Raw genomic sequence first — 15149 nt, 5'->3', positions numbered from 1 at the left:
AAAAAAAAAAAAAAATTAGCCAGGCATGGTGGCATGCACCTGTGGTCGCAGCTACTTGGGAGGCTGAGGCGGAAGAATCGCTTGAACCCAGGAGGCGGAGGTTGCAGTGAGCCAAGATTGCGCCACTGCACTCCAGCCTGGTGACAGAGCAAGACTCCGTCTCAAAACATCTATATCTATATCTATATCTATATCCACACACATATATATATATATAAACTTAGGGTTGAGTACAGTGGCTGACGCCTATAATCCCAGCACTTTGGGAGGCCAAGGCGGGGGCGAATCACGAGGTCAGGAGATCGAGACCATCCTGGCCAACATGGTGAAACGTCTTCTATACTAAAAACACAAAAATGAGCTGGGCATGGTGACTCGTGCCTGTAATCCCAGCTACTCTGGAGGCTGAGGCAAGAGAATCACTTGAACCAGGGAGTTGGAAGTTTCAGCGAGCCGAGATCTCACTACTGCACTCCAGCCTGGTGACAGAGTGAGACTCCATCTCAAAGAAAAAAAAAAAAAAAAAAGCTTAGTTGAGTGTGGTGGTGGGCTCCTGTAATTCTAGCTACTCCGGGCTAAGGCAGGAGAACTGATTGAACCTGGGAGGCGGAAGTTGCAGTTAGCCTAGATGGCGCCATTGCACTCTACCCTGGGCAACAAAAGTGAAGCTCCATCTCCCCCCCCCAAAAAAAAAAAAGAACTATTTATTGGCCAGGCATGGTGCCTTAGTAATCCCAGCATTTCAGGAGGCCAGGGCTTGATCAGTTGAGTTCAGGAGTTCCGAACCAGCCTGAGCAACATAAGAGGACTTTGTCACTACTAAAGGTTTAGAAAAAAATTAGCCAGGTGTGGTGGCATGTGGCTATAGTCCAAGCTACTCAGGAAGCTGAGGCAGGAGGATCTCTTAGCCTAAGAGGTTGAGGCTGCAGTGAGCCATGATTGTGCCACTGCATTCCAACCTGGGCAACAGAGTGAGACCCAGTTAAAAAAAAGAAAGAAAGAAAGAAAGAAAAATAATTTGCTGAAGGCTACTATCAGCCACTGGTGCAAGTGCTGCAAATGCAGCATTAAACAAACTCCCTGCTTTCATGGAACCTGTGGTTCAGTAGCATAGACATTCTTCTCCTTGCCCTCTCTTGTAACCTGCAGACATGTTTAGATCCCTTCTACTCTTCTAGAATGTTTTATCCAAAATGGAGCTGCATCCTTGCCACCCATTGGCCTTGGGTTCTCTGTTGCCCATATTTGTCAATATAATACCCCAAAGCCTTCCGCTGGTCCCATCTCTCCTAACCAGACATGCCAGCCTCATTAGTTTTACTTGTTCATTTCTTTTTTTTTTTTTTTTTTTTGAGACGGAGTTTCGCTCTTGTTACCCAGGCTGGAGTGCAATGGCGCGATCTCGGCTCACCGCAACCTCCGCCTCCTGGGTTCAGGCAATTCTCCTGCCTCAGCCTCCTGAGTAGCTGAGACTACAGGCACGCGCCACCATGCCCAGCTGATATTTTGTATTTTTAGTAGAGACGGGGTTTCATCATGTTGACCAGGATGGTCTCGATCTCTTGACCTCGTGATCCACCCGCCTCGGCCTCCCAAAGTGCTGGGATTACAGGCGTGAGCCACTGCGCCCGGCCTTACTTGTTCATTTCTGAAGAGATTCTAATGACCACAGATTTGTCTTGGCCAACTAGTTCTCTGCACTTGGACTTCTGGGTTTTTTTGTTTTTTGTTTTTGGAGAGGGAGTCTTGCTCTGCCACCCAGGCTGGAGTGCAGTGGCACAATCTTGGTTCACTGCAACTTCCGCCTCCCAGGTTCTAGCAGTTCTCCTGGCGCAGCCTCCTGAGTAGCTGGAACTACAGGTACATGCCACCACGCCCAGCTAATTTTTGTATTTTTAGTAGAGACAGAGTTTCACCATGTTGCCTAGGCTGGTCTCAAACTTCTGAGCTCAGGCAATTCACCTGCCTCAGCCTCCCAAAGTACTAGAATTTCAGGCATTAGCCATTGCACCCAGCCGGATCTCTATCTTTATCTGTTCTCCTCCTATCTGTCAGCGCCCTCTCAAATCTTGCCTTCTCTCAGATCTTACTGTCATATGCCATCTGTCCCTTCCATGTGGTTACATAGGACTGTTCATTCACGCAGTCATGCAGCAAACACTTCTTGACGTCCACCATGTGCCAGCACTAGAGATACCAAAGTAGAGATGTTATCCTCTCTTTCATAGAGTTCACAGTCCAGTCAGGGAGACAGGCAGATAAACTGGTGATGAAGTGCCGCTGTCCTGAGCCCTATTACTGATAGGCACAGTGCTAAGGGAGCTGAGCGTGGGTACCTGACCCAAGTGCTGGGTGGGACAGGATGGGACAGGACTGCTTCCTGGGGGCAGGGAGACAGGTAAGTTGGTTCGAGTTATACATAAATTGAAAACCACTATGGTTCTTCTTAAAGTCAGCTTGACCAGAATAAATTTTTTTTTACAGCAAGTCTTTTCATTTTTAATCCTCAAAAAAGTTTCATGTTTAATTTAGCTTTCTGACTCTGTGCTTGCGCCTTCAACAATCACAATGATTTTCTGCTCCTCAATAAGGAAAGTGTGCTTGATCGTGTCATGAACACATTTAGCACATGTGGAACTACCATAGGCCCTACTGACATGTTTCTTTGTTTTGGACAAACTTATGAGAACTTTAGGTCTGACAGCACAGACTCCTCTAAGTCTGCCTGGGCACATGCCACAGGTGCTTTCCCAACCTTCTTGGTATAAAGGTAAACAATTCTATTAAGAGGGGTTCAGGACAGCCTAGTTTTGTTAGAGGCTGTATTGTAGGAAAGCTTATGTTGGTATGCCAAATGCTGGACCATTTTGAGTGCCCATATACCAGCTCAAAAGACTGCTCCTGAGAGCTCTAGGCTTCCTCAGCTCCTCGAATGGCAGCCGATTGTGAAGGAAATAAAGACAGGGCCAGAGTAAATTTTTTTTTTTTTTTTTTTTTTTTTTTTTCGCAGACGGAGTTTCGCTCTTGTTACCCAGGCTGGAGTGCAATGGCGCAATCTTGGCTCACCGCAACCTCCGCCTCCTGGGTTCAGGCAATTCTCCTGCCTCAGCTTCCTGAGTAGCTGGGATTACAGGCACACGCCACCATGCCCAGCTAATTTTTTGTATTTTTAGTAGAGACGGGGTTTCACCATGTTGCCCACGATGGTCTCGATCTCTTGACCTCATGATCCACCCGCCTCTGCCTCCCAAAGTGCTGGGATTACAGGCTTGAGCCACCGCGCCCAGCCAGAGTAAATTTTTTAATAAGTACATTTATTCTGACTAGATTGTAAGCCCCAGGAGGACAGAAGCATAATTGTAATTTCTGTCCCCTGAGTCAGGGTATATTGAGTAGAGTGGAACCAGGTCGTAAATATACATTCTGTTGGTTAGTTTTAGTTTTCTGTGGATCATTAAAGATCAGATTTTTAAATTGGATTTCAGAGACTGACAGTAGTGACTTACATTTTGGTGTTTATTCTCTATGTTTTTAGTATTCATATTTACTAACAAGCCAGCTGGAATCTCAGCGAATCTACTGGGAAAACAAGATAGTTCGGATAGAGAAGGACACAGCAGAGGAAGTAAGTAAGTCTGTTTGGTTTGGTGTCTGCTGAAATGCCACATGGCAGGGTACTCTGATGGGGATTGTGGAAGGCAGAGTACAGGAAAGAGGAATCTTAACATCTTCCCTTCTCAGTTGGATAACAGTTGGAGAATTGTTTTGCCACTAAAAAGAAACTTTGGATTTAAAGGCTTGACTGTTTTGGTATTTTGAGGTCTTAGGGGGCTTTGTTTGCTTTTTTTTTTTTTTAACCTCAATCTGGTTTTCTAATGCCTGTGCAGTTCCATTAAAAAGTACAAGTATGTACATGAGGTTTTGTTATTTGAGTCAGGCAGTTGGTTTGTCAGCTTGGGAACAGCTGCCTTTGGGGCTGAAAATGGACTTCTAAGGCAATGAAATGGTGCAGAGCCCTTCTAAATGGAAGGAAATAAAATTGGGCAGAGATATTGGCGCTTCATTATTCACCCTGAAGGACCAGGGCAGCAGTTTTCAAATTCTAACAAAATAATTCTTTAAAAATGATGCCATTCACTGTTTTAGCAAAATTAAAAAGTGGTTTGATTTTGGTGGAACTCAGATGGAAGGCCCAGAGGTCTGCCTGCTTGGCTTTCCCCTTGTCTCCACTATGCGCAAGGAACCCTGAGAGTTCTAAAGAAGGCAGTCTGAAAACTAGTAAGCACCTGTGTATAATTATGGCTCTAGGAACCTTTCTCTGGACATAGGGACAGTTTCTCTGGACATAGAGACATTATCTGTAATTCAATGACTCCCTTAGTTGAAATAAAATCTTGTAAAATTTCTCAACAATGGCTGGGCATGATGGCTCATACCTATACTCTCAGCACTTTTGAGAGGCCAAAACGGGTGGATCACCTGAGGTCAGGAGTTCAAGACCAGCCTGACCAACATGGTGAAACCCCGTCTCTAAAAAAAAAAAAAAAAAAAAGGGAAAAAGAAAAAAAGTTTTCAGCGATTACTTCAGTAGCTTTGTGAGTCCCCCACCTATCCTTGGGCCTTCAGATAAGCAGTACAGAGCCCACCTCTGAGCTGGATAGGATTATCCTGGAGCTTAGCAGGCAGAACCAAGGGCCCCAGTTTCTGGTTATGCCATAAATGGGCGAAATCAAGGTTTTTTAACATTAATGCTTAACGGGGCCGGGCGCGGTGGCTCAAGCCTGTAATCCCAGCACTTTGGGAGGCCGAGGCGGGTGGATCACGAGGTCAAGAGATCGAGACCATCCTGGTCAACATGGTGAAACCCCGTCTCTACTAAAAATACAAAAAATTAGCTGGGCATGGTGGTGCGTGCCTGTAATCCCAGCTACTCAGGAGGCTGAGGCAGGAGAATTGCCTGAACCCAGGAGGCGGAGGTTGCGGTGAGCCGAGATTGAGTGAAACTCCGTCTCAAAAAAAAAAAAGCTTAACATCAGCTTTACAGGCATAGTGTCTCATGCCTGTAATCCTAGCACTTTGGGAGGCTGAGGCAGGTGGATCACTTGAGGTCAGGAGTTTGAGACCAGCCTGGTCAACATGGGAAAACCCAGTCTCTAATAAAAATACAAAAATTGATTGAGTGTGGTGGCAGTCACCTGTAATCCCAGCTACTCAGGAGGCTGAGACAGGAGAGTTGTTTGAACCCAGAAGACAGAGGTTGCAGTGGGCTGAGATTACGCCACTGCACTCCAGCCTAGGCAACAGATCAAGACTTCGTCTCAAAAAAAAAAAAATCAGCTTTAAAATGATCTTCAGTTAAAAGTTATTGATGAAATCAACACAAGTGCCCTTCCAAAGGCACTGGAGGTCACTTGACTACTAGTTCTGAATAGGGCTTGATTAGAGTATGTGCAGGGAGGAGCGCCACCCAATGCTCTTGGAGGCAGAGCACAGGTCATCGCCTCATGGCATAAAGTCATGGCTCACAGGAAAGTGCATTGACACCTCTGCTGCAGCTGCACTAATGGGTTTTTCCATGGGATATACCAGCGTGACTATCTCAAGTGCTTCATGCAGATCCTTGAGAGCTAAGCTTTGGATTCTCTCTGCCCTTTCAGATTCTTCAGGATTAACTGCATTCCCTAAAACATGCCAGTGAAAAGCAAGTCAAAGGGCAGGGAAATGAAACACTGAAACTCATGTTTGCTTTTAGGTCAGGATAAAATGGAAGCCAGAGCAGCTCTAAATAAAAAGCTTGGGGGTGCTTGAAAGGATGCTTTTGTTTTCTGGTAACAAATGTCACTTATCCATAAGTTAATGGATGATGCAAGCCATTTGTCCTGCCACCGTCCTCCTTTTGGCTAGTTCCTTGTCCGTTAGCACCCCCAGCAGTAGAACATGTTCAGGGAGAAACAGTAACCCGAACCCTGGGTCTCACTGACAGAGATTTTTGTTCTTGGGCCTCCTGTGGATGAGGAGGATCAAGGTTGAAATTCACTGCAGGCTTCAGTTATAAACACCGCTTCTTTCCCCCAGTGCCTTAGGTAGTGCTGTTACTATAGCATGTGAGCAGAGCCTATTCTAGACAATGAAGCTCACAGATACTTGAAGTTTCTTAGTTTTCATAGGATCATGTGTGAAGAACACATGGTAGGCAGAGGCAGTCGTAAGGTGAACTCCCCTAAAAATGCATCTTTTCTTGTGGATGTCTAGCTCCATCTCAACCAGTATTTTTCCAGCTGTGGATTGTAAAATGAGTTTGGCAGTCCACAACTGGCATTTTTATTACATAGATAGGGTAGATGTAAATATTAGGGTGTATCACAATTAATATTGTTTTGTGAAACTTGTTTTACTTTTGTATGTGTCATGGGTGTTTCTTACTGTGTGCTAATGGTCAGAAATTTTCATTTGTTTTTTGAAATAAGATCTCACTCTGTTGCCCAGGCTGGAATGCATTGGCATCATCACAGCTCACTGCAGCTTCAGGCTCAGCCTCTGAGGCTCAAGTAGCTGGGACCACAGGAGGATGTCACTGTGCCTGGCTGATTTTTAAAAATTTTTGCGGCCGGGCGCGGTGGCTCACGCCTGTAATCCCAGCACTTTGGGAGGCCGAGGCGGGTGGATCACGAGGTCAAGAGATCGAGACCATCCTGGTCAACATAGTGAAACCCCGTCTCTACTAAAAATACAAAAAATTAGCTGGGCATGGTGGTGCGTGCCTGTAATCCCAGCTACTCAGGAGGCTGAGGCAGGAGAATTGCCTGAACCCAGGAGGCAGAGGTTGCAGTGAGCCGAGATTGCGCCATTGCACTCCAGCCTGGGTAACAAGAGTGAAACTCCGTCTCAAAAAAAAAAAAAAAAAAAAAAAAAATTTTGTTGAGATGGGGAGTCTTACTATGTTGCCCAGGCTGATCTCCAATTCCTGAGCTTAAACAAACCTTCTGCCATGGCCCTCTGAAAGTGCTGGGATTACAGGCGTGAGCCATGACACTGGCCCAGAAATGTTTTAAAAAGCACTAATTTAAATAGTTGTTAACGTTTGTCTGTAGCAATACTAAAAACCATTTTAGGGTTACCTTTATATTTTCATGTTGATATAAATGTATTTGGCTTAAGTATCTTTATTAAGAAATGTACAGTTTGGTTTCTTATAATAGTAACTTTTGTCCTTTTCAACTTCCTTGAACTGACAGGAGTCAGTTTAGAAGAAAATATCAAAAGATCTAGTGCTCTGTTTTTTTAAAGTAATATTGAAGAGAATACCAAACTAGAATTCGAGCAATTTTAAAGCTGCTTTGATTTTTATGGCATAGAAAAACATTTAGAAATCTCTCTTTCATGTTCTTCCAATGGAGGTTGGCTGTAAAGTTGAATTGTATAAAACGTTTATTATTATTACTAAAGCTAGTGCTATGAGAGACTTGCTAGGCAGGTTGTATGGAAAAGGATTAAAAAGAAAGGTTAGAAGTGACGCTTCATCTTCCTGAGGGAAGGCATCACAAGGACCTCTGCTAAGTTCAGATCTAGTCCAGAAGTCACTTTTCCTTCACTATAGAGTTTTGGCCTTCTTTGTAATGTAGACAGAGGTTTAGAACTTAGCTTTGGACCCAAACCTGAGATATAGTTCTGTATCTACCACACGCCAGCGGGGTGACCTTGGGCATAATGCCTCACCTTTCTCAAGCCTCAGTTTCTATCAGAAGTTGACTTACAAGGTACACGCTTGCTATGAGGAATAAACGAGATACTGCCTATGAAACACCCAGCTGATGCCTGGGCCATAGGATTTAAATTCTCAGCCACTTTCAGTTCCTGTTATTACTGCCTTGTGGTCCACCCAGCCTCCCCACTTTGCCTTCCCACCTATCTTTTGCCAGTGTCCTAGACCAGAGGAGTTGAGGAAATTACCAAGTTTGCAGATCTTTGCATAGGAGGGGATCCAGTATCTACCTAGCCAGATTCCGACATACTCTGGTCTAGGATTGCTGCCATCTGACATGTTATACATCAGAATTTTTTAATTCTCTTGTTTTTAAGGCTGTGTAATTTGAATGAGTCTATGGATATTGTTTTCATAAATAGACTCAAAAAAATGGATTGCTTATGTTCCATGTGGCTTCATGATACATGAAAAAATTGTGAATTTGAAAAAACAAATGACTAGAGTCAACTGTCACAAGTTTTGTAGACTACCAATTTTTGTCTCTACAAAAAAATATAAAACTTAGGTCAGGGCCGGGCGCGGTGGCTCACGCCTGTAATCCCAGCACTTTGGGAGGCCGAGGCGGGTGGATCACGAGGTCAAGAGATCGAGACCATCCTGGTCAACATGGTGAAACCCCGTCTCTACTAAAAATACAAAAAATTAGCTGGGTGTGGTGGTGCGTGCCTGTAATCCCAGCTACTCAGGAGGTTGAGGCAGAGAATTGCCTGAACCCAGGAGGCGGAGGTTGCGGTGAGCCGAGATCGCGCCATTGCACTCCAGCCTGGGTAACAAGAGCAAAACTCCGTCTCAAAAAAAAATAAAAATAAAAATAATTAAAAAATAATAATAAAAAAAAAATAAAACTTAGGTCAGGCCTGGTGATTCATGCCTGAATCCCAGCACTTTGGGAGGCTAAGGAGGGATCACTTGAGGTTAGGAGTTCAAGACCAGCCTGGCCAACATAGCAAAACCCCATCTGTACTAAAAAAATTAAAAAATTAGCCAGGCACGGTGGCAGACACCTGTAATCCCAGCTACCCACGAGGCTGAGGCAGGAGAATCGCTTGAACTTGGGAGGCAGAGGTTGCAATGAGCCGAGATCACACCGCTGTACTCCAGCCTGGATGACAGAGTGAGACTCTGGCTCAAAAAAAAAAACAAAACAAAAACAAAAATACAAAAATTAGCCGCGTGTGGAGGTGCATGCCTATAATCCCAGCTGCTTGGGAGGCTGAGGCAGGAGAATCATTTGAACCTGAGAGGCAGAGGTTGCAGTGAGCCAAGATCGTGCTGCTGCAGGTGCCTGGACGACAGAACGAGATAATGTCTGAAAAAAAAAAAAATAAGCCAGATGTGGTGGCATGCACCTGTAGTCCCAGCTACTAGGGAGGCTAAGGTGGAAAGATCACTTGAGCCTAGGAGGCACAGGTTGCAGTCAGCCGAGATCATGCCACTGTACTCTAGCCTGGGTGGACAGAGCAAGACTCTGTCTATAAATAATATAAGAAACACAGTGGTGACTAAGCTCTGCTGGATGTGGTAGGTAGCACAGTCTATTCTGGAGGCTGAGGCAGGAGGATCACTTGAGCCCAGGAGTTCAAGGCTGTAGTGAGCTGTGACTGCACCTGTGAATAAGCTGCTGCACTCTAGCTTGGGCAGCATGACAAGACCTCGTCATTTTTTTAAAAAAAAAAAAAAAAAAAAAAAGAATGAGAAGCCCCTGATGTAGTACCTGATGCTCACTCTTTACTTTCCAGTGGTTTCACTGGACATTCAGAGGTTCCTGATCCCTTATTCACCCCGATATAGAGAAATAGTAAGAAAAAAAAGGATTTCCCAGCCGGGCACAGTGGCTCATGCCTGTGATCCCAGCACTTTGGGAGGCCAAGGCAGGTGGATCACCTGAGGTCAGGAGCTTGAGACCAGCCTGGTCAACATGGTGAAAACCCCATCTCTACTAAAAATACATAAATTAACTAGGCATGGTGGCGCATGCCTGTAATCCCAGCTACTCAGGAGGCTGAGGCAGGAGAATTGCTTGAACCCAGGAGGTTGCGGCAAGCCAAGATCATGCCACTGCACACCACCCTGGGCAACAGGCAAGACTCCATCTCAAAAAAAGAAAAAAGAGATTTCCTAGCATTTTTATTCCTATTACAGAAATTCTTTCAAATGATTATCTCACCTTTTTCTTTCTTTTATTTTTTTTTCCCTGCCTAGAAAGTACCGTATCTCACCTTTTCTAATTTTGGTTTGTCAAAGTTAGGAAAGTATGATGTTAGCCCCAAAGACCATACTACATTGCCTTTGTGAAATGAGTCTGATTTCTATTTGCTCTTTCAGATTAACAACATGAAGACCAAGTTTAAAGAAACAATTGAGAAATGTGATAATCTGGAGCATAAACTAAATGATCTCCTAAAAGAAAAGCAGTCTGTGGAAAGAAAGTAAGTATAATCAGTCTATTCTGCTGTAACTGGCTCTATAAACAGACAGTTTCTTTCATTCCTGTGGAAACACCCTCATTTTGAAATCTATGTATCACCAGTTTTCAGGAGTCTCCCTAGGTATGGAACAAGCTTCTCATTCGTTTATTTTATTTATTTATTTAGGAGACAGAGTTTTGCTCTTGTTGCCCAGGCTGGAGTGCAGTGGCACACTCTCAGCTCTCCACAACCTCTGCCTCTTGTGTTCAAGCGATTCTTCTGCCTCAGCCTCCTGAGTAGCTGGGATTACAAGCATATACCACCACACCCAGCTAGTTTTGTATTTTTAGTAGAGACAGGGTTTCTCCATGTTGATCAGGCTAGTCTCAAACTCTCAACCTCAGGTAATCTGCCAGCCTTGGCCTCCCAAAGTGCTGGGATTACAGGTATGAGCCACCATGCCCAGGTTTTGTTTTTTGTTTTTGAGATGGAGTCTTGCTTTGTTGCCCAGGCTGGAGTGCAGTAGCACGATGGCTCACTGCAACCTCTGCCTCCTGGGTTCAAGCGAATCTCCTACCTCAGCCTCCCAAGTAGCTGGGATTACAGGCACATGCCACCACACCTGGCTAATTTTTTATATTTTTAGTAGAGACGGGGTTTCACCATGATGGCCAAAGATGGTCTTGATTACTTAACCTCCTGATCCACCCACCTTGGCCTCCCAAAGTGCTGGGATTACAGGCATGAGCCACAGAGCCGGATCGGCTTCTCATTTATTAAAAAATGTGGGGTTTCATACCAGATGGATGCCATGTGGAATGCAGTGCTCTCTTCTGATGTCTGTGCACTTGCAGTGTGTGGAGATATCTTCCATTTTTGCCTGTTTAAAGCAATTTTCTACCATCCAGAGCCTTCAGCTTCTTTGAACCATTGTGGCTAAGAACTGGCAGTTAGGAAGGAAACTGTATCTAAGCTGGAGATGTTCTATGCTCTGGCCTTGGGCAGGAATTAAAGGCAAAAGATGGCCGAGGCGGGTGGATCACGAGGTCAAGAGATTGAGACCATCCTGGTCAACATGGTGAAACCCCGTCTCTACTAAAAATACAAAAAATTAGCTGGGCATGGTGGCGCGTGCCTGTAATCCCAGCGACTCAGGAGGCTGAGACGGAGTTTCGCTCTTGTTACCCAGGCTGGAGTGCAATGGCGTGATCTTGGCTCACCGCAACCTCCATCTCCTGGGTTCAGGCAATTCTCCTGTCTCCGCTTCCACACAAGCTGGGAAAAAAAGACCAAAACTCCGCCCCAAAAAAAAAAAAAAAAAAAAAGGCAAAAGATGTTGAATATGGAGCAAAAAACTCATGGACAGCATGGCGAGAACATTCTTTATTTACTGTTATTTGGGAAGATAATTGTTACTGATTGAAATTACCAGCCAGGCATAGTGGCTCACGCCTGTATTCCCAGCACTTTTGGGAGCCTGAGGCAGACAGATTGCTTGAGACCAGACTCATGGTAAAACCCCATCTCGACTAAAAATACAAAAATTAGCTGGGCATGGTGTGCACACCTGTAGTGCCATCTACCTAGAAGCCTGAGGTAAGAGGATCACATGAGCTTGGGAGCCGAAGGCTGAAGTGAGTCAACATCACACCACTGCACTCCAGCCTGGGCAACAGTAAGACCCTGTCTCAACAAAAATAAATGATTTTTTTAAAGCTATTGTAAAATCAACACTACAAAATTAATAGAAGTAAAAATTAAAAATTATCCTGTGCTTTCAGCACCCTAACAAATTGAACAACTGCTAAAGAATACAAAGTTAAAACTGGAAGATTTTTTTTTGAGACAGGGTCTTTCCCTGTCACCCAGGCTGGAGTACAGTGGCGCAATCTTGGCTCACTACATGGTTTTTTTTGTTTTTTTTTTTTTTTGAGACAGAGTCTCACTCTGTTGCCAGACTAGAATGCAGTGGTACGATCTTGGCTCATTGCAGCCTCTGCTTCCAGGGTTCAAGCAATTCTCCTGCCTCAGCCTCCTGAGTAGCTGGGACTACGAGCATGTACCACCATGCCCAGCTAATTTTTGTATTTTTAGTAGAGATTTACCTTTAGTAGAGTTTTACCTTGTTGGCCAGGATGGTCTTGATCTCTTGACCTCGTGATCCTCCCACCTCAGCCCCCCAAAGTGCTGTGATGACAGGCGTGAGCCACCACGCCCAGCCTCTGGCTAACGTTTTGTAGAGACTGTTACCATTATAGGTGTGGGCCACCCCACCCTGTAAAACTGGAAGTTCTTTTTCACCCCCTAGATCCTGCTATCTAATGGTAACCATTATTATTGTTTCTGAGATGGAATCTCGCCCTGTCAACCAGACTGGAGGCAATCTCACCTCCACCTCCCAGGTTCAAGCATTCTCCTGCCTCACCCTCCAGAGTAGCTGGGATTATAAGCACCCGCCACCACACCTGGCTAATTTTTATATTTTTAGTAGAGATGGGATTTTGCCATGTTGGCCAGGCTGGTCTCAAACACCTGACCCTGTGATCTGTCTTCCTCTGCCTCCCAAAGTGCTGGGATTACAGGCGTGAGCCACCACGCCTGACTGGTATACATTATTAACCAGAACTGGTGAATATTTATTCTTCTAGATGTTTAGCTCGGCCCACAGAAATATTGCACATGCATAATGTTTTCTCTACAAAAATAGAATAGTAGGTATTCTCTTTGATAAAGTATGCTTTTGGAGGTTTTTTGTATACTGGCACATCTAGATCTATCCTGATCTTTGTAATAACTGCATGCTATTTCATTGTATGGATGTACCATAATGATTTTTTTTTTTTTTTTTTTTGTCAGTGTTGCGATAAGGTCTTGCTGTGTTGCCTAGGCAACATACAGTGGTGTGATCGTAGCTCACTGCAGCCTCCAGATCCTGGGCTCAAGTGTTCCTCCTAGTCTGAGCTTCTTGAGTAGCTATGACTACAGGTGTGCACCACCATGCCTGCCCAATTTTAAATTTTTTTGTAGTGACAGGGTCTTGCCATATTGCCCAGGCTGGTCTTGAATTCTGAGCCTCAAGTGATCCTCCTGTCTTGGCCTCTGAAAATGCTGGAATTATAGGCATGAGCCACTGCACCTGGCCTTCCATAATAATTTTGACCAGGTCCCTATTGATTGTGTCAAGTTGTGTAAAATCTCATACTAGTATAAGCAACACTGTAATGAGCATCTTTCTCCATGTTTCTTTTTACCCAATCCTGAGTGTATCTATTCTATGAGATAAATTCCTAGAAGTAAAACAGCTGTGTCAAAGGGCATGCAAATTTTTATTTATTCATTTATTTTGAGACGGGATCTTGCTCTGTCACACAGGCTGGAGTGCAGTGGCACAATCTCAGCTCACTGCAACCTCTGCCTCCTGGGTTCAAGCAGTTCTTCTGCCTCAGCCTCCAGAGTAACTGGGATTACAGGCCCATGCCACCACAACCAGACAGTGTTTCACCATGTTGACCAGGCTGGTCTTGAACCCTTGACCTTGTGATCTGCCCTCGGACTTCCAAAGTGCTGGGATTACAGGCAAATTTTTTATTTTTATAGATATTGCCAAGTTGTTTTCAAAAGAGTTTATACCAGTTTATGCTCCAGTACCAGTGTGTAAGCGTGCCTCTTTTCTCATGTCTCAGCTCCTGGGTGTTCTAATACATAAAAATAATATCGCAAATATGGGTTGGTTTTTTTTGTTTTGTTTTGGTTTTGTTTTTGTTTTAGACAGGGTCTTACTCTGTCACCCAGGCTAGAGTGCAGTGATGCACTCTCAGCCCACTGCAGGCCCAAATTCCTGGGCTCAAGCAATCCTCTGCCTCAGCCTCCCAAGTAGCTGGGGCTACAAGAAGTACACACTACCACACCCAGCTAATTTAAAAAAAAAATTTTTTTTGTAGAGATGTTGTCTCACTATGTTGACCAGGCTGATTTCGAACTCCTGGCCTCAAGTGACCCTCCCACTTTGACCTCCCAGAGTGCTGGGATTACAGGCAGAGCCACTCTACTGGGTCTCTAATGGTGTGGGTTGTTTGGTTGTTTGAATGAGACAAGGTTTTGCTCTGTCACCCTAGAAGTGCAATGGCATGAACACAGCTCACTGCAGCCTTGACCTGCTGGGATCAATCTATCCTCACACTTCAGCCTCCTTTGTATCTGAGACCACAGGTGCACGCCACCATGCCTGGCTAATTTTTTTGATTCTTTATAGAGACAGGGTCTTACTTTGTTGCCCAGACTGGACTCAAATTCATTTCCTCTTTCATTTGCTGAAGTGATCCTCTGGCCTCAGCCTCTCAGAGCACTGGGATTCCAAGCATGAGCCAGTGCACCCAGCCTCAAATGGTGGTTTCATTTGAAATTCTTTACTTATGAGTAAGACTGGACATCAAGAATGGGGCACTCCCAAGTCTAAAACCCTTTGGTTAGAATAAGTGCCCTTTTTTTCCCCTCCAGCAAATGCAATGAAGTCAGAGCACTTGACTCTCCAAGAATGTCACCTTTCCTCATATCTTCATTATCACAGCTATCATCTCGAAGGCACCTATGTAACCACTGACTGCAAAACGAAGCAGAATTTTTACATCAGTCACAGAATAGTTTCTGCTACTGAAAAATTTCTGATCCTTGAAAAAAAAAAAAAAAGTGTCTTAAAAGTACACTTGTGGGCCGGGTGCAGTGGCTCACACCTGTAATCTCAGCACTTTGAGAGGCCAAGGTGGGTGGATCATGAAGTCAGGAGTTCAAGACCAGCCTAGCCAAGATGGTGAAACCTCATCTCTACTAAAAATACAAAAATTAGGCCGGGCGCAGTGGCTCACGCCTGTAATCCAAGCACTTTGGAGGCCAAGGGTGGTGGATCACCTGAGGTCGGGAGTTCAAGACCAGCCTGACCAACATGGTGCAACCCGTCTTTTAAAAAAAAAAAAAAAAAA

General features: G+C 44.6%; 1 protein-coding gene across 5 annotated transcripts in view; it reads left to right on the top strand.

Annotated features, from left to right (window-relative positions):
• The window catches only part of BRAP (BRCA1 associated protein), a 48454-nt gene that overhangs the window by 30641 nt on the left and 2664 nt on the right, over positions 1-15149 (top strand). For all 5 annotated transcript variants that reach the window (XM_032239850.1, XM_032239855.1, XM_032239860.1 and 2 more), the window contains 2 exons: positions 3536-3625; positions 10091-10194. In XM_032239850.1, coding sequence (XP_032095741.1) covers positions 3536-3625; positions 10091-10194 — 194 coding nt within the window. The remainder of the gene's footprint in view (positions 1-3535; positions 3626-10090; positions 10195-15149) is intronic.

This window comes from Sapajus apella, unplaced genomic scaffold (assembly GCF_009761245.1).
Source record: "Sapajus apella isolate SASKATOON/1434 unplaced genomic scaffold, GSC_monkey_1.0 scaffold2, whole genome shotgun sequence".
In the NCBI taxonomy this organism is placed as follows: domain Eukaryota; kingdom Metazoa; phylum Chordata; class Mammalia; order Primates; family Cebidae; genus Sapajus; species Sapajus apella.
The sequence above is the reverse complement of the archived record's forward strand: the minus strand, read 5'-3'. Positions and strand labels throughout refer to the sequence as shown.